The following is a 19,315-nucleotide window of genomic DNA, read 5'->3' as shown; positions in this document are numbered from 1 at the left end:
AAAGCACAGAGCATCTAAATAAATACAAATTTAATATATACATATTTAACATAAGCTACACATGCATTTTAATATATTTCAAGGCAAATAACTGTTTATCATACCTCAAAAGGATTTAAATTGAAATATGTTGATCCTGGACGAAGTAATCTATCTATCTGTTGCTTAGGGGTCAAAACAGAATCTCTTTTCTCAATTTCTTTAACCTATAAAATAAAAAGATCTTAATTAGTGGCATTCTCAAAGTGGTAGTGAAAATAGGATCAAAAATATTTTAAAAACTCAGTCTTAATTACATTTTTAATGCACTTTTTTTTAATATTTTTATTTACTTTTTAAAAAATCCAGAAATCCTGCTCTAGAGACCAAACATGGAACATTTAAAGCCACTTTAGGCATCGGATAAGTAGGGCGATTTTTTTTTTTTATACAATGAAACCTGTGGTGAATTCATCACTAAAAAACATGTATACAAACCATGATGATAAGTTTTAATACGTAAATATTTCATCCCAAGTATCATGCATGCACACAAGATGTGTGCAGTAGCATGTTATAGAATTAAATTAAAATATAACTGGAAAAAAATAAAATAAAATAACATATATAAAGAGATTATTTTACACAATTTTTATGACAATTTCCCATACTTTAGGAATAGCAAGAACATCAGGGTAATGGTCTCTCACTGAGCAACGAAATTCATCTTCCACCTAAAGACAATCACAAACATCCATGCCCACTGTGGGATTTGAACCTGCAGCCTGTTGGTTATAGAGCAGATACACTTACCACTCAGCCAACCAGGCTAGCAAACTAATATCTAACTAATGACTTATTCCAATCATTTATAATATCAAAAAAGCTGATATTCTGCTTACATAATTTCTGTCTACATAAGCAGTATGTTGAAATAAAATTTTATGACAATGTCAGCCTATGCCAGTCTAGTTGCTGAGTAGTTACTTTTTTCCAACCAAAAGAATGCTTGTTGGAATCTGCTATGAGTAATCATGCTTTGAATGTCCTCAGATGCAAGGTGAATTTCATTTCTCAGCAGAAGACTAGTTTCTCCAATTACTAGAGGCATGAATTGGCTTGAAGAAGCTCCAGAGTTGATCTTTAGAGCAGGATTTCTGGATTATGTAAAGATATACAAAAATATAAAATAAATGAATAAAATTACAAAAGATATCTTAGCCCACCCACAGTGCTCATGTACTAGATTTCAAACCATTCACAGCTAAAACAAAAAGCATTTGTAAATGAAACTTATGGAGATTATGTAGGAATGGAAGGTAATATAGTATGCATAATTTTAACTTGTTGATAGTGTAATGTGGTTATTGACTAGAAAGAACACATGGTTACTGACTAGAAAGAACAATTTATAGGCTATTTTATATGGTTATTGACTAGAAAGAACAAATGGAATTCATACAGCTACTAATAAGAGATAAATATTTGAAACAGTGTAAATATGACAGAGATAGGGGTTCAAAAGTAGTGAATTCGGTAACAGCATCCCACATGTATCCATAACTAAACTAGCCACAATATCTCCACAATATCATGTTAAGGTTGCATGATTACTCTACCAGAGTAATCATGCAACCTTAACATGAGATATTGCTAAACATGGAATTTTCGGTTAAGAATGGATAAATGTAGAATGGCAGAGCTGGTGATTATGACAAACTTAGAAGGTTGCCTGGAGCAATGCAAGGGCATAAAAACCTGCAAAGAAAGAATGCTAGTAATGGCCAAGTAGGAAGCAGACTGCATACAAGGTCAGGATGAAAAATTGTGTAAAGAATTAAATGGATGAAAAGCATCATTAAGCATGAGCTGAACATTATTATTTTATTTTATGATTATTAGTTTGTAACACCTCCAAGGAATTCAAAGACTCATCGAGGAAGGGTACCTACTCTACAGCTCTCCGTCTCCATCATCTACTGCTCACCACCAGTATTTTTTGTCTGTAAATTACAGGTGTCCTAAAGTCCAATTTGTCTGTATGTGGGATGAAAAACCCAAGTTTCAGGGAGAAAAATCCTGCTACCTCCATATGAGATCTGCTAACTCACCTTCAATTGAAAAATTCCATACATTCCTGTCACGACGAGAATCAAACTTAGGCCTTTTCCAATCAAAGGGTGGAATATAAAACAATTGGATATGAAGGGTGTAGAAAAAGATGATTTGATCTGGCATGTACAACAAAGACAAATCAAAAAGTTTTTGTAAAGTGCAATAACATTTACCTTTTACATTACTTCATATGGCGTTAACCTATTTATGGAGGTATGTTGATATGCAAAATTTTAAGAATGATGGATAATTTCTAGAAAACAAATTGCCTCATTGAGAAACCTTACTGTATTTTTGGAGAAATGAAAAACACACTTAAGATGATCTTCAGCTTTAAGATTTATGAGGGTTAATATGCAATAAAAGTACAATTTCCATAATAGTGTATAATTAATATGTTATTGAGAGAGATGTCAACAACAGCAGAAAAAGGCTCAACTTACAAAATTCCACACCATCATGAAGGTTTTATACTTCAAAATGTATGCGATGAGCAAATGGGAAAATTTTTTGCTCTTCCCAAATTTGCATCGATCTACTAATTAGCCATAATAATTACAGAGTAAATATTCTTTACAAGTTTAGCTTCTCTTTTACCAGCTAATCTGCTGAAGGAAATCCTCCCCCCCCCAATCCAATGAGCAAATTTTATAGCAGAATATAAAACTTGCAGCACCTAATGGGCTAAATCTTAGGAAGTTTAAAATGCTATTAAACCTGCTATTCAGGTCACCTCAAGCTGGATGCATGCTAAATTTCAGTTAAGTGCAGTCAGGTTTTGTTACTGAATCTTCTGCATACGCCCTTATATTAGGTCAATTGGTAGCCCTAAGTATGTCTCTGTACCTTCAGAATAACAATCTGATACGTTTGCTAAGGGATATAACACAAAAACATAAAACTGTATGCTGAAGATGGTTGTTGCAAACCCAGCAGACTTCACACTTCAGGAAACAGTTTTAGGTGTGAGCTTATGTACATGACAAGCACCAATTAATGATAGATGAATTTCATTTCTTGGCCAAAACCATGTTTTAACTTCAGAAGAAAAGTAACTGTTTTCTTTCCCATTTCTTTTACCATTTGAAATGAATAATGTCATTAGGTTACAATGGGCAGGGATAGACAAATCCAAGACCTAGTAACAGGAAAATATTTACCTTGTGCCCATTTTCAAACTATTCTAAAAATGTTATTTTTGGAATAGTTTGCAAAAAGCATAGCTTACACTACTCAGGTCAACCTTATTATGTGACAGGAGGCTTCAGCAACAGACTAGACCAGACAGATACAATGCTGAAGCTTTAAGACTTATATTGAATGCGACACACCAGATGACAAAGCTGAACTTCCTAAATGCCTTTAATACAAATAAGGGTAAACAAATTGCAAAATTTCAAGAGCTATTTCCTCCCTCTCCCCCTCAGGAGCCTATCTATTTTTTCAGAATGACTGAAGAAGAAAAATACACTGATCTAAAAAAGGTCATAACCATAAAGTTCATTTGGAGAAGGCAGGTTATTTGGTTTCTGAATGACCAACTTCCAGATCTCTGGCAAATTTTCATGATAACTTAAAATTGTCTTCCTAAAGAGATATACCTAACATTATTTCTAACTAAGATTCAGACAGGAGTTCCATTTAGCAAAATTCCAAATATGTTTACACATTGGTGAGCTGAGCATTAATCTAAGAACAGACTGACAGCATTTGCATCAAATGGGCTAAAAACAACACTGCCATCACTGCATTACAGGAAGAGCTTTTGGAACTCCTAAATCCAAAAAATATGGTCTATTTTCTATACCATCTCTGTAAATACTGTGAGTAAAGAATTTGCAAAAGTGAAGAACCCCATTTGGGGAAAAAAAAAAAAAAAAAAAAAAAAAAAAACAAAGCTTCAACAGTGAAGTGCTTCCTGACCACAATTGTAAGAATGCATAGTACTGAATCTCACTGTAACCACTCTCAGACAACTCAATCAATGTACTCAGTCAGGATTATCATTTTGTCATCACTTTCAAAAAAAAAGTACTGGTTTTGGAAATAACAAATCAGAGTGAAACAGGTTTTTGTGATTTATCATCCACAGTGACTAACAATTGTTTAGATGTGGTTAGTATTCTGACAAAACCCAAACCTTCCAAAAGTAACATTCCACTTAAGGAAATATTAGTGCTAAATTATACTCAAAGCAGACAAAGGAAATGCAATTATCATTAATATGGATAAAACAGATAACAGAAAATAAGTAATCTTTTAAAGGACTCTTCTACATATCAGATTACAGTGGGATTCTATCAAATCTCAAAAAGGGAAAAAAAGGGTATAAATTAATTATTTCAAAAAAGTTACATCTTTGCCCAAAGAAATCATCAAAAGCTTAAGACTTTATGTCGTTAAAACACACAAAATATATGGGATCCCCAAAATTCACAAACCTAATACCCCCCCCCCTTCATCCAATAGTTGACAGCATAGAAAGCACAACCTACAAAGCAACTAAACATTTTTCCATATCACTTTCTCTCAATGCAGGAAAACTCTTCCTCACATGTTAAGAATTCTCTTCACTTTAAAATATTAATAAAAAATCTAATCCTGACTGATTCTGACATTATGGTAAACTTTAACCTGACTTCACTTTTTACCAATATACCTTTAATCCCATTAAGCCACATTTCTCCTCTAAGTCCTGAGTCACGCTGGACTGGGGGCCTTTTTCTTCTACTTGCTGGCATCTTTACAGTGTCTACGGCACTTCTCCTGACTACGGTTCTGAAGTGCGGCTTTGGTCCATGGCTCCTTATTCGTTATTCATAGTTGCAGATAAGAGAAGCTTGGGCTTCTCTCATCCGCCACTTGAGGGACGTGCTTGGTAGGGGTGAGGTCCCCCCATTCAATTTGATATCAGATTTAATACCACTTTCCTTCATAATGTGATCCATATAGATAATGAATAGCAGAGAGGATAATGTACATTCTTGTCTCACACTAGATTTAACATTAAACCATCTTCTTGTACTTCGTTCAATTCTACCTGCTGACTTACAAACTCAAATAAAGACAAGATATTGCTTGATATAATACCCGACTGATGCCATACAACTGTAGCATTTTGAATAGCTTCTCTTGGCATCTTGTCATATGCCTTTTCCAGATTTACAAAACTTAAATACAGATCTTTGTTATACTCCCATGATTTCTCAACTATTTGTCGTAAAGCAAAAATCTGATCCTACCAGCCTCTATTTGGCCTGAATCCTTGTTCTTCACCAAGCTTCTACCATAATCCTTCTCAACCGTTACTTTTCAGTAAAGAACTTTATTTTGGTTTTATTATGATATGTGGATGATTTCCATATACAGGAAAACTAGGATTAACGTGATTAATTAATCCATCAATTAATGCATACTAAGCAAAATTGTATTAAGCGAATACAATAAACAATAGGAATAATTATAATTCATCTATCAGTTAGCATAAATTTAAAAAAAAAAAGAAAAGAAAAAAAATGTAAGTTATATTAGAGGATAAAATTATCAAAGTTAATAAAAATCAATTGCATCAATTTTTATTTAATGTCTAAATATTAGATTGGGCTACTTTTTGTGCAAAAAAAATTAAGTAAAGATGTTTGAATAGTGCTCAACTTTTTCATCTTGTCATGCAATTTGAAATAGCTGGCGATTGCTTTATAAAGATTTTGGTGGACTTTGAAGCTTTGTTCCATATCAGGATGAGTATCAAACAAAATTTCCTTAGCATACTCAATGTGATTGAAAACTAGCTAAGTTCTTTTGCAGTTGGCTTCTTAGTTATAACATTTTCTTCTTGTTCACACTCCTTATCTTCTTCTTCATCATCATATGCACACTTTTAAGTACAATCAGATTAATGGATTCTACAGGTTATCTTCTAGTCTTTCTTGAAATTTGCTAGTTACGGTTAACATGGAGATAAAAGATATACAGGTATCTCAATTAACAAGGTTAATTAATCCCTCAATGTTACCACGTATATCAAAATCGCGTTATTCAAATCTAATAATCAATGGTAAAAATTACAATTCGTCCATGATCGATTACTGTATTAATCATTTGTTTTATATGGTACTCTTTTAGGAAAGATAAAAAAATAAATGTTTAATAAATACTTCATTATTTACTGCCAAATTTTTTTATCAAAATAAGTTACCAAGAAGTGTTTGAACAGTTTTAGTTTTTTTCTTATCGACATAAATTCTACAATAACAAGCACAATGACTCTCCAGACCGCAGCCAACAAGCAATATTATTCATAAAAAACGACAACGAATACATAAATATCAAACAAGATACTTTCCTTAGTAGACATAAGGGCCTAAAATATTTAATTTCAAAAGCAAATAAAGAAGCAATACACAAACATTATACTTATTTAGCGCCAAAAGTATTCAACACACTACCTTTAACAATAAGAAATGAAACTAAACCAAACAAATACAAAACTCTAATCGAAGAGTATTTATTTTCCCACAGAAATGAGGAAGCTCTGTTCAAAATAATGTATAAATTATTGGTTTTTAGCATATTTGTATTCAAAGATCCAGTCTTATGTATAAAATGTAAATGCTAATTTAACTGCTTTGTTTTATTTTGTTCCTAATAATTGTTATGCAACTTTCTCTGTATGATGAAATTTTATTTTATTTGTGATTATATTATGTAATTATATTATTTATTCATATGGAGTTTCCTCTCTTTTCTTCCCCGTCCCTATTGGGGGCGAGTTGAGCCTCCTCATGGGGGGGTTAAGTATTTATGGCTGTAGATCCGTGTGTGTTCACGGGGCCGGTTTGCCTTGCGGGATGAAAAACCCCAGATAAACTGGGGGGAAAACCTTGCTGTCCACACCCAAGACCGGCTAACTTAGCTATGGCTGAGGAAGATCCTTAAGCTCCTCACGTTGTCGACGGGAATCGAACCCAGGACACTCCTTCCCCAAGGCATATGGTTGCGAAGTGCAAAGCCACTAGGCTAACCGCGTGTACATTATATTATAACAATATGTAATATGTACATTATATGAATGTGCATGTGTATATAATGAAAATGCATTACATAAATTTTTGTAACTTTATACATATCGTAACCTGGATGAGCTGTTGCTCTTAGGTTACACATATGATTGTTCAACATATTGTACTATTATAGGAAGTTTACAAATAAACATGATTTTTTGAGAAAAAAAAATAAAGAAATAAAGAAAACAAAGGAAAAACACTGCAAATATAATACATGATGGTACAAATTAAGTGGATATTGAATCCAACATTATTTCATAGCCGAATATAGAAACTACAAGAGTTTCGTGCTGAATATATAGAAACTACAAGAGTTTTGTGCCAAATATATAGAAACTAAAAGTTTCAGTGCATAAGCCACCTTATGGGCAACTCGTAGTAAAGGTGGAGTAAGCTCCAGACACTTTCCTTAGTATTTTCCATAATGTAAAGCATATCTCCTAGAGTAATACATGATGGTTTATTTATTTTCAGTTAAAATCTAGAAATTATTGATATAAAAAAATAATAACAACAACAACTAAGCCATACTATACTGACATTGGAAGTCGTGGTATCTCTCAGATACAATTTACTGTCAAATATCACAAACCTTTACATAACATGTGTTAAACCAAACTGACAGCAAAAAACAGTTTGGAATATCCATCTTAACATATGAATGCACAGCTACGCATGACCTCCAAGCTATACGCTGAACTGTGTAAGAATATTTATAATAAACATTTTGCATGTATCTGTCAGATCAGCTGAGAACTCCACAGGGTTAAAGGCACGTAAATCAAAACTCTCGCCGTATATCAAGGGATTGACGCAATTAATTTCACCGCGTTAATCAAATCCCACGTTAAGCAAAATCGCGTTAAGCAAGGGATACCTGTATTTGCATCAGCGCTCTGTAACCGTATCTGTACTCCAAAAATTTATTCAAGGATCCAAATAATTCTTTCTTTCTCTAATGGCTTTTTTTGCTTTCTGATCATGATTATTATTTCATGTTTTTTTATTTTCTTTCTGACATTGGGGAAGAAATAATATATTTTAGAGTGTGTTATCTTATATTTCATATTTTTAATGATATGTAACAATGGCTAAAATTTAACATCAGTTAATTTTTGTACTGATGAAATTCTCATGACACGTATGATATGTCAAATTTAATCAGTGCAATAATACCAGTAAGGGATTTTTTTCCCCTTTTTTCCTTTTAAGATACTATTCAGTACACAGTCAGAAAATTACAGTACGATTATTGAATTTGTTCCTTCTTTGTAAGTAGAAGTGAAGTGGTATATATCAACCCTGATAGAACAGGATACTTTATGCCCATCATTCGGAAAATCGTAATAAATTTGCAAATTGCGCATAATTGGAGCCAACAAAGTTGCCCAGCCTGGCTGGCCGAGTGGTTAGCGTGTCAGCTCTCCAGTCAAGAGGCTGCAGATTTGAACCCCACCGTGGGCATGGATGTTTGTGATTGTCTGTGGAAATACTAGTGTTGGTGGTCAGCAGTAGATGGCGTTGGTGTAGTTGCAGTCAACTGATGGATTGTGAGTGGTGAAAGCAGAACTGTAGAGTAGATGCCCTCCCTCGATGAGTCTTTGGACTCCCTGGAGGTGAAAAATAATAATAATAAGTAAATATTTCAAAATTATAAAAATATCTACAGTATGAATGGCACCTTGGATGTGGTGTTTTTTTGTTCTGTGCACAACCTGAACACCAGTAAGTGGCTCTGATCCTTGGAATACATTTAGACATTGTTTTTACTAAACTTGTTGAATAGTACCTAAGCAGCATTGACCTCCTTTCCACTCGCATCATCTTATAGCCAGAGACTGTTTGCTTCTCATAATTGCTCTGGCCTTGACATTCCACACATCTTTTCCTCACAGACAGGGCTGCGCCATGCAGTTGTGCAAATTGTGCCCTGCACAAGAGCGCTTGAAGTGAGGGGCACCATTTCACCACAGGAAATAACAAAAAAAAATAAAAATAAAAAAAATAAAAATATACATATATATATATATATATATATATATATATATATATATATATAAATTTTCTTATTCTTGAATTATATCATACTATATAAATTACAGAAATGCACCAACTATGTAATATGATATGGAAAGAAGGGAAAATGCCAGAGGAGTGGGTGAAATCAATATTAGTAACATTATACAAGAAAGGATATAAGCTAGAATGTAAAAATTATAGAATAGGTGACTTATCAAGGCAACTGTTCTATAATTCAACAGATTTTGACAATGAGGTTAATAGCAGAGAAAGCTAGGAGAAAAAAAACAAAAACATATATACTTGCTTTGTTGATTTTCAGAAAGCATTTGACAGTATTGACCAGAAAGTGACATTAACAGTTCTGGAATCCTATGGAATTGATAAAAAACTAATAGCTATATTAAAAGATGTTTATCAGAATGCAGTTACAGCAGTTAGAATAAGTGATGATTTGGGAAAATGGTTTAAAACAAGCAGAGGTACTAGACAGGGAGACCCAATATCACTAAGCATTTTCATCGCACATTTAGAAAGAGCAATGGACAAACTGAAGGAAGATGCCAAAGAAATATCTGTACACGGAATGAGAATTAACAATCTGAGATTTGCAGATGACATTGTTATTATTGAAGAAGACGAAAGAGAACTACAAAAAACACAAACTGTTAAATGAGGAAGGGAAGAGATTTGGGCTTGTTATGAACTTGGAAAAAACAAAGACAATGGTATTTGGTGAGAAGAACATGAAACAAAAGATACAAGTGGATGGAACTGATATAGAAAATGTAGAATAATTCACATATTTGGGAAGTAAACTGACATATGCTGACTGTAAAAAAGAAATAAAGATCAAGATTGCAAAGGGAAGAACAAATCTGTTTTCCAGATGTTATCCGTGGCCTTCAGATTTGTTCTTCCCTTTGCAATCTTGCAATCTTTGCAAACAAAACTAAGAGTACTGGAAACATGCATCTTCAGCAGTGTACTGTATGAAACGTGGGTAATAAATAAGGTAACAAGAAAAAGAATTTTGGCATTTGAAAAAACTTGTAACAGGAAGATTCTAAGAATAGGATGGGTACAGAAAATTACCAATGAAGAGCTCTATCAGAAGATACAACCAAAACAGAATCTAATGCAGAAGATTATAAAATGGAAGCTGCAATTATTTGGACACATTTGTAGAATGAGTGAGGACCGGAAGATAAAGACATTTATGTTTGGTATTTTGGATGGTTTAAACAGAAGAGGTAGACCATACAGAGAATGGATAGACAATATAAGACTGGTGTGGAATGGGTATACAAAAACTGCAACACTGTGCACTGGACAAAGAAAGGTGGAAGAAGATAGTGAAGCAGGCATCAGACATCAATGGGCAGTGAGCCCATGGTTTGTGATGATGATGATGATATAAATTACACAATTACAAATTATAGTTAATGCAATAAAAATGAAATTTTAAATCAGTCAAATTATTATGAATTCTTAATAATCTAACAACATTTTTAACTTAATACATCACCAGTTTTTTTATAATTTGTTTGAAGTGAAACGTTAGCAATATTACCACAGATTTTATTTCACAGAGCAAGCATCGACTCAGCGAAAATTGTATAAATATTCTCAATTGTTTATATTTTTAGTGGAAATTGTTAGTTTAAGACAGACCGTGAATTCTTACGCCTGTGCTTTGCCAGTACTGTCAACAGGGTGTAGCATAGAGGCAGCCTACCTCATGGTGCTGCTTAATAAGGGCGCCCATTCAGCCATATTACGACAACAAGATATTTTACAAAAATACAGCATTTAGTTTACTAAATAAAAAAAAGCACCATTTCCCATTGACAGTTAAATTTGTGCTTATTATATTTTATTAATAAAAAATATAGTCATACATGCTAAAACTAAACATTTTAGAACCCACTTATTAGATACTTAACACGTTTGCTGCCAACTACGAGTATACTCGTAGTTGGTAAACCAGCCATACAAGCCAGCTACGAGTATACTCATATGACGCTTACTGCCAGCAACGAGATTACTGTACTGATCTTGAAGAAGTGAAAATGCTTGGCTTGTGGAGCTAGCATTCAAACTGTGTATTCTCATAGATGGTATATGCTCTGCACAAGCCAACTACGAGTATACTCGTATGACGCTTACCGCCGGCAACGAGATTACCGTACTGACCTTGAAGAAGTGAAATTGCTCGGCATACGGGAACCGACTATGCCGAAGTAGCGTGGCAGCGAACGTGTTAAGGAAACAACCCATAAAGTATCATACAATGTGAATTTCATAAACTTTTATAGTCTATACATACATAAATATTAAATTATATTATGCATGAATCCTCCTACTCAAATTGCGAGTCACTATCGCCCCGACTTTCACATTGGAGTGATAACTCGCTCTCTGCAGTAAACAATACGTCCTCCACAACAGCAACTATATATACTACAGAAACACGAAAAAAAATTAGTTTTATCATGTCACTGAATAAGGTTCACAGACATTTGCAGACTGTGTAATATATTTCTCAACAAATAGTGCAATTAGAGACAACTGGGAATATAAACACTAACTAATGAATCGCATCTCTCCTCCAACAGAAACTGCTGTATAGACTCGAGCAAAACCACATGTAGCCGGTGCAACATATGGTTTTGCTTAACACTATCCCGTCATGAACGTGTTAAAACTAAGAAATATATAGTGAATGTATTTCAGATATTATGGAAATAGGCTTAAGAGAATTAGCATTTCCATCCAACTGTCAGCTTGCTTTTTGTTTGGGTCGCACAACATATGTACTTCTTAATAGCTGCTCTTTCTCTACTGGCCTACAATTGTGCATATCTTTCACATCTCATTAGTAATTTGTCAAGGATTGTTCATTACGTATCTCAAATCTTAAATTACTGGTAATTTTTGTTTGATATAATAGGAAAGAAAATGACTCTTTTTGGATAGATAACTTTGACGTTGCCAAGGAAGTTGCTCTCAAGGACAGAAGAAGTGATGGAGAATAGAAGCTTCTTGGTAAATCACACTAATTTTCAGTTTTTTTCCCTGAAAACTTTGGTTTCCTCATATCGATTTTTTAGCTTTAATTTTAGGAAAAAAGTGTGAGTTATATTTGAGTAAATACGATAAATTTTTTAGCTTTCAAATTCTTAGAAATAAGCAATTTCACTTCTCTCATTGATGATAAATTATTTATATTAAGTAAAAATGTATAGTATCCTTATAAATTTTGTTCTATTAAAAATAAATCATTTTTTTTGTTTAAATCTACATCTAAATTCAAATAAAACAGACATTTACAATGAAATATATTTTTATTTATTATTATTTTGATAAGGTACTTGGTAATAATGAAAATTAAAGAGCGGGTACACAGATATACGAAGTTTCAGAAACACTGATCTATCCAAATATTTAGTCAGAAACATAGGTGTATATTACGCTGTTTGTTTTCTTAAATTACGCTTCGAATTTGGATAGACGAAATAGCATGATATGCACTAATTACTTTTTTTCCAGCATCATTTCAATTTTGAATGTGAAACATATTGAGTGTATTGTGTATTCTGTGTTTAAGTGACTTTGGACAATTTTTGACTTTGATTTTAATTGTGTACTTATTTTTGGATTTTTGATAAGACAAATAAAATTTTAAAGATAATAGTCTATAAATTATAAACATATTAATCAGCTGAGGGACCACAGCTAAAAATACGGTATATATGCGGGGTAGACTATAGACACATCAGGCTGATGCAGGTAGACTTAAATTAATGAACATAGGTTATTTATGAGCTATAAAACTCTTTAGATGATCTAGGTTTGTTTACACATACTGCAATTGGCCCTTTCTTGATACTTTTTTGGTGAATTTTTGCATCATTTCATTTTGTGCATTACAGTGTTACTGTGTGCCTTTTGCTTTATAAAATATATTTATTGTTGTTTAGTAAATTTTTTGTGAATTTGGATTATTATTCACGTTAAGTAAGTACGTCTATTATATTTTTGCTAAGTTTGAAAATCAGTTAAATTGTTTCATTTTAGTTAATTATCTTATTTTGAAAACAACAGATTTTTATCTTATGTTAGGTAGACGTCTAGAAAATAAATAATTTTCAATAAGAAATTTATTTATATATTTGTTCTTGTTCTGGTTGGAAGATATTAGAGTTGGGGTCCTTTTACTAATTTCTTTAATAAATAATTATGATATTCTAGAAATTTCTTAATTATTAAACAATTACTAGAATATAAAAAATAATAAATAAATATCACTGAGAAATCAATCAGTGGCTAATATCTCTACATGTTAATTTTCAAAACAATACCTAAAATGTAAGCATATTTATTATTCAAAACATCTGAAAAATCAAATTCTGTAGTACAAAAAAAAAAATAGTCAGTTTTGGGCCATTCACCATAAAAATAATAGTCGGTTAAGGGGTTAAAAATAAGTTTAAGGGAAAATTTCAGAAATTATTATTTATTTTGGTGGACAACTTTTAACGCTCATCTTATTTTAAAGTCTAACCAAGTGTTAACCCCTAGATGTTGGGAAAAAAGCCAAAGAAGTTATCTGGAGCACAAAACAGGAAAAGACAATTGCAACGAGTACAACTGGAACATAAATTGGCTGGATCACTGAATAAATTTTTAACTTCAGGACCACATAAAAATCGAAGAACAGAAAGTTCTGACAAAGCAAGTACTCCGTGTAGCTCTACTATAGAAAATGAGAAGACACATGATAACTATGAAGAAACAAATGTTACATGCGAAAATGAAACGGGCCTGACTGGACTGTCCACAGAAGTTGCAGCAGAAGAAATATTGGATTCCGATTCAGCGAAACACGAAAATTCAAATTTTACTTTAAATTTTAATGTTAATGATCCAGGTACTTGGCCAAAACTACCAAAGTTAGAGATTGTTTAGTTGAGCATTGCCCACATCAAGTAGTTAATAAAGAATTTTTCAAAGCTGAATCTTGCCGCAAGTTTTCCGATTCATACTATTATCGAACTTTAGCAAATGGAGAAAAACTTTTACGAAGTTATTTAGTTTATTCATAATCGCGAAATTTGGTTTTTCGTTATTATTGAAAAATATTTGGTAGTCAAAATTCCCAACTTACTAACGAATATTGTAACAACTGGCAACATCTGAGTCATATACTAAAAATACACGAGACAAGTTCCATGCACATTAAAAACTGGTCAAAATACAGCGAACTGAAAATGTCGTTGATTAAGAAATGCATTATTGATTGCACACAACAAAGATTATAGGAAACTGAGAAAAAATATTGGCAATTTGTTATAGAATGGTTAATCTACATAATACAATAATAACACTATCAAGACAGTGTATAGCTTTTAGAGGTTCTTCCCAAAACTTTTTGAAAATGATAACGTCAATTTTTTAAAGCCAGTAGAAACCGTCGCTAAATTTGATTCGATAATGGCAGAACACTTGCACCGCATCCATTAGATGATAAAATACAAAATGAAGTCATCCGTATAATTTCTGAAGCTATAAAACAAAAAATTTTAGAAATGGTTAAAGAGGTGAAATATTATTCATTAATTCTTGACACTACTCCAGATATAAGTCACACAGAACAATTATCTATTGTTATTAGATTTGTTAATCAAAATAAAGATACAAATATAGCAGAAATTGATGAACATTTTTGGGGTTTTCAATCTGTAGAAGATACTGCTGGGCAAGGACTGTTTCAATTTATAAAAAAATTATTTAAAATTAATGAATATTAATATTTACGTGGCCAAGCTTATGATAACAGTTCAAATATGTGAGGCAAACATAATGGACTGCAGAAAAAATTCCTTGAAATAAATTCAAGGGCTTTTATTCCGAGTGCTGCTCATTCATTAAATTTGGTAGTTAATGATGCAGCTAAGATATCCTATGAAACTAAATTTTTTTGGGGTAATACAGGAATTAAATAATTATTTTTCAATATCAGTGAAGCGTTGGGCTATATTAAAAAACATATTCATGTGTTTTAAATTTGAAACCACTTTCTGCTACTAGGTGGGAAAGTAGAGTAGAAGCAATAAAGCCAAGATTAAAAATAATATCAAGAAATTTACCAGGCTCTTTTTGATATTACGGAAGATGAAACTAAAGTTATCAATTCTAGAGTTCAGGCAGACAACTTAATTTCAAAGATCTATTCGTTTAAATTTATTTGCTCTGTTCGTGTTTGGTACGAAATCTTAAGTCTCATAAATGTTACAAGCAAAATAATGCAGAATTCGACATTTGATATAGGAAAAATTACAGAAAATCTTGATTATGTTATACAAGAATAAATACTTGCCGAACAGACCTATATTTTGAAAATATTATTAGAGCTGCAAAAGAAATAGCAAATGATCTTAATATTGATCCTATTTTTCCAGACATTCGCAAAAGAACAAAAAAAAATATGTTTGGTTACGAAGCATCAGATGAGACAATGCATGATCCTAAACAAAATTTTAAAATAAATTTTTTCTTCGTGATTTTAGACAGGACAATAACTTCAGTCACGGAAAGATTCATACTCTTAAAAAAACATCGCAAGGACTTTAAAGTTATAAGAGACATTAGCAAATTAAAAGATTGGAGCGATGAAGATTTAATGAAACATTGTAAAGATTTGTACTTAAAACTGAGTGACAATCAAGAATCCGACAATCGCGATATTGATGGTATGACTTTATTTGAGGAATTAAAAACTTTACAATGTTTTATTAAAAAAGAGTCGGCTCCTCAGGATGTTTTAAATTATATATACGAAAATAAATTAACCGACACGTTTCCGAATACAGTGGAACCTCGGTTGTCGAACGGCTTTCATTTTGAACAAATCGGTTCCCGAACATATTTTCTGAACCAAAAACGTATCAGTTTCCAAACAGAATCTCGGTTCCCGATCAGGCAAACCGGCAACTACGTGCTCCTCGGGCTGAGATGCACAGCGGGAGAGCGTCACTTATGCCAGAGCCACCTCCCAATCCAGACACCTGCTCAAATTTGCAGTGTCTTTTCTTGATTTTCTTTGTGTTTTGCCGTTTTTTTTTTTTTTTTTTTATAAATTATTATTAAATAAGTCACCATGGGACCAAAGAAGGATAGTGATAGCAGCAAAGCAAAAAGAAATGTTGTTAGAACCACGCTAGGGATGAAAAAAGAAATCTCATCCAAACATGAAAATGACGTTCATGTCTCGGTTCTTGCTATGCAGTCGGTACGGCGATATCAATGATCTGTACAATACTCAAAAATAAAGAGACGATCAAGGGAGCTGATGTTGTAAAAGGAGTGAAAGGTCTTACTAAACAAAGATCTCAGACGATTGAAGAAGTGAAAAAATTGTTGCTGATTTGGATAAACGAGAAACCTGGGTGCAAGTGACTTACAGGACCATAAACTTGGCCTGGAGGAAATTGTGGCCAGACTGTGTAGCACACACATAGACATTGAGGGCTTTGAGGCTGGGTATGTTGCTGTTGTCGATGATGCTGTCTCTGGGCAAAAGCATGGGCTTGGAAGTTGGCAATGCTGATGTGCAGGACCACAGGAATGAGCTCACCATGGAAGATCTGGAACACCTTCAGAAGGAGCAGCAAGAGATGGTGGTTGAAGAAATGTTTTCTGATTCAGAGGAAGGAAGGTAGGATTCCTAGTGTTTGCACCTCACCCCATTTCACACACATCAAAGAAATGTGTGTGAAATGGGGTGAGGTGCAAAGTTTTGTGGAAAGAGATCACCCTTTTTCATCTATATTTTATCAATTTATTGTGTTTATTCTTTTTCTGTAAGATTTTATGCATTTTCATTATTTTTGTATACGATTTTATGCATGAAGTACTGTTGTAAAGGTTTAAATAAACAATCATCTTAGGTTCGGGAACAGATTATTCCATTTTACATTAATTCTTATGGAAAAATTATTTCAGTTTTCAAACAAATCGGTTTCCGAACAGCCTTTAAGAACAAATTATGTTCGACATCCGAGGTTCCACTGTACTGCGATTGTAAGGCGTATTTATTTAACATTACCAATATCCGTAGCATCAGGGGAAAGAAGTTTTTCAAAACTGAAACTAATAAAAAAATCATATGCGGTCAACAATGTCTGGAGAGCGTCTAATAGATTTATCAATTATATCAACTGAAAATAATATTATGGATTCATTAGACATTAAAGATATTATTAAAAATTTTGTGGTGACTAAAACAAGACGGATAAATGTGTAAAATAAATCTACATTTATCCTAATTGTTATATAGTTAAAAGCATATCTTTAAATTATCTTTATGTAATATTTCTTTTTATATTAAAATAAAAGTAATTTTTGTTTATATATATATTCTGTTGTATTTATATATTAACGAATAAACATTTTTGAAAATTTTTATTATTAAAAATTCCTTATTAATGAATTTCAGTGATTACAATCGATGTTCCCACTAATTTTTTTGCTGTGAGTGTGTGCAGAAATCTGCGTGTGCAAAATTTGCATTCTTTTGAAAAGTGTGTGCGCACCCATACGAGTCACCATACTGATCATTTAAGCAAAAACGTTAAAAGATTTTAGTTCACTCTTTACCTTCTGGTGTTAATGGGACGTCAGCCAGGTCACCCCAACTCCCCACCATGTTCCCACACACGGCAGTAGCCTCCCCAGTAAACACTCGGAAATCATGATTCACAAACCTTGGGCAGGACTCGATCCAGGGACTTTGTGCATACGAGGCCAACACGACACCGACTATACTAGATAGGATTCTAAGTGTGTGTATTATTACCATCACCAAGTAAGTTGTGTGACATCAATCACAGAGCTAACATAAATATTTTATATGTATTTTTAATATTGATCTGATTTTATAGGTTAATGTTTAGGTGGAACTTCTTTAATTAATCAATTTTAATTTCATCTTGAAAATCTAGTGCTCGCGTATTTTTTGCTTTGTGCGCTAGTTGTAAAATGTGTGCGCACACATCACACAGCTTAGAGGGAACATTGATTACAATGTTCTACTATTGTTAAATAAAATTTATTTTTATGTATGCATATAAACTGTTTTTTTACTTTTAACAAAGTAAAATTTTTCGCAAAAATTTTTCATGTAAACTTATTTTATGGAGATGCTGAAAAAAGCTTTGCACAAGGGTGCCTCCTACCCACGGCACAGCACTGCTCACAGAAGTCATCACATAGCTGGCAACAACCCAGGTAATCACTCTCACTAGCTGGAGAAGAGTTTGATTCCTCATTTATAATAACATCCTCTGAGATGATCAAATCCAACACACTTGATCCTTTCATATGTTATCATTTAACTAAGGTAGTTGTCCTTCAAAATCTAGAGAAATTAATTTTCTTTACTTCCAGTTGTTATCTAGAAATCTCAATCTATATTTCCATAATTAAAATCGTCTGTTTCTAATTTGCTTGCTAATTTCCTTATACATTTCATGGTCACTTTACTCCACATTTGATAAATGGGATTAAAAGTGAAATAAAAATATTAAGGCATTAACAAGTTGGTTTTAGAAGAGGTGGGAGTATAGTGTATCACATTTTTACCTAAAGGAAGATCATTGAATAAAGCATAGAACTTAAAAGCTCATTATACCTCAATTTTATAGATTTTGCCAGAACATTCTGACAGTATTGATAGAGAAAAATTATGGTTAATTATTAGAAGCTATGGGATTCCTGACAAATATGTGAGAATTATCAAAGAAATGTATAAAGGAAGTAAAGTTATTTTGCAGCAAACATCTGAATGGTTTAAGATAAGGACTGGTATATGGCTGATGTAATATGTAATGTAAAAATTTTACTTCCTTTATATTTAACCTATGCAAATGACATAGCCTTGATATCAATTATATACAAGTAAAATCAGAAGATTTCTATGAAACAGCTAAAATGGTTGGTCTTAAAATAGTAACTAAAATTAAAATCCAATCAACATGGAGTAGAAGAAATTAAGAATTTTAAATACTTGGGAGCAAATGTAGATGTTAACTGACAGGGATATAATGCAAAGATTGACAAAAGCAAATGCCATG

At 32.7% G+C, this 19,315-nt stretch overlaps 1 protein-coding gene across 2 annotated transcripts in view; it reads right to left on the bottom strand.

The window, feature by feature from the left end:
• The window catches only part of LOC150094195 (dnaJ homolog subfamily C member 8), a 215,275-nt gene that overhangs the window by 187,560 nt on the left and 8,400 nt on the right, over positions 1-19,315 (bottom strand). For both annotated transcript variants that reach the window (XM_090412443.1, XM_090412442.1), the window contains exon 2: positions 105-206. In XM_090412443.1, coding sequence (XP_090268569.1) covers positions 105-206 — 102 coding nt within the window. The remainder of the gene's footprint in view (positions 1-104; positions 207-19,315) is intronic.

This window comes from Typopeltis vanoorti, chromosome 22, assembly GCF_054136105.1.
Source record: "Typopeltis vanoorti isolate ZY-2024b chromosome 22, IOZ_Tvanoo_1.0, whole genome shotgun sequence".
Classification (NCBI taxonomy): Eukaryota; Metazoa; Arthropoda; class Arachnida; order Uropygi; family Thelyphonidae; genus Typopeltis; species Typopeltis vanoorti.
Note: the sequence above shows the minus strand (reverse complement) of the source record. Positions and strands in the feature narration are given on the sequence as shown.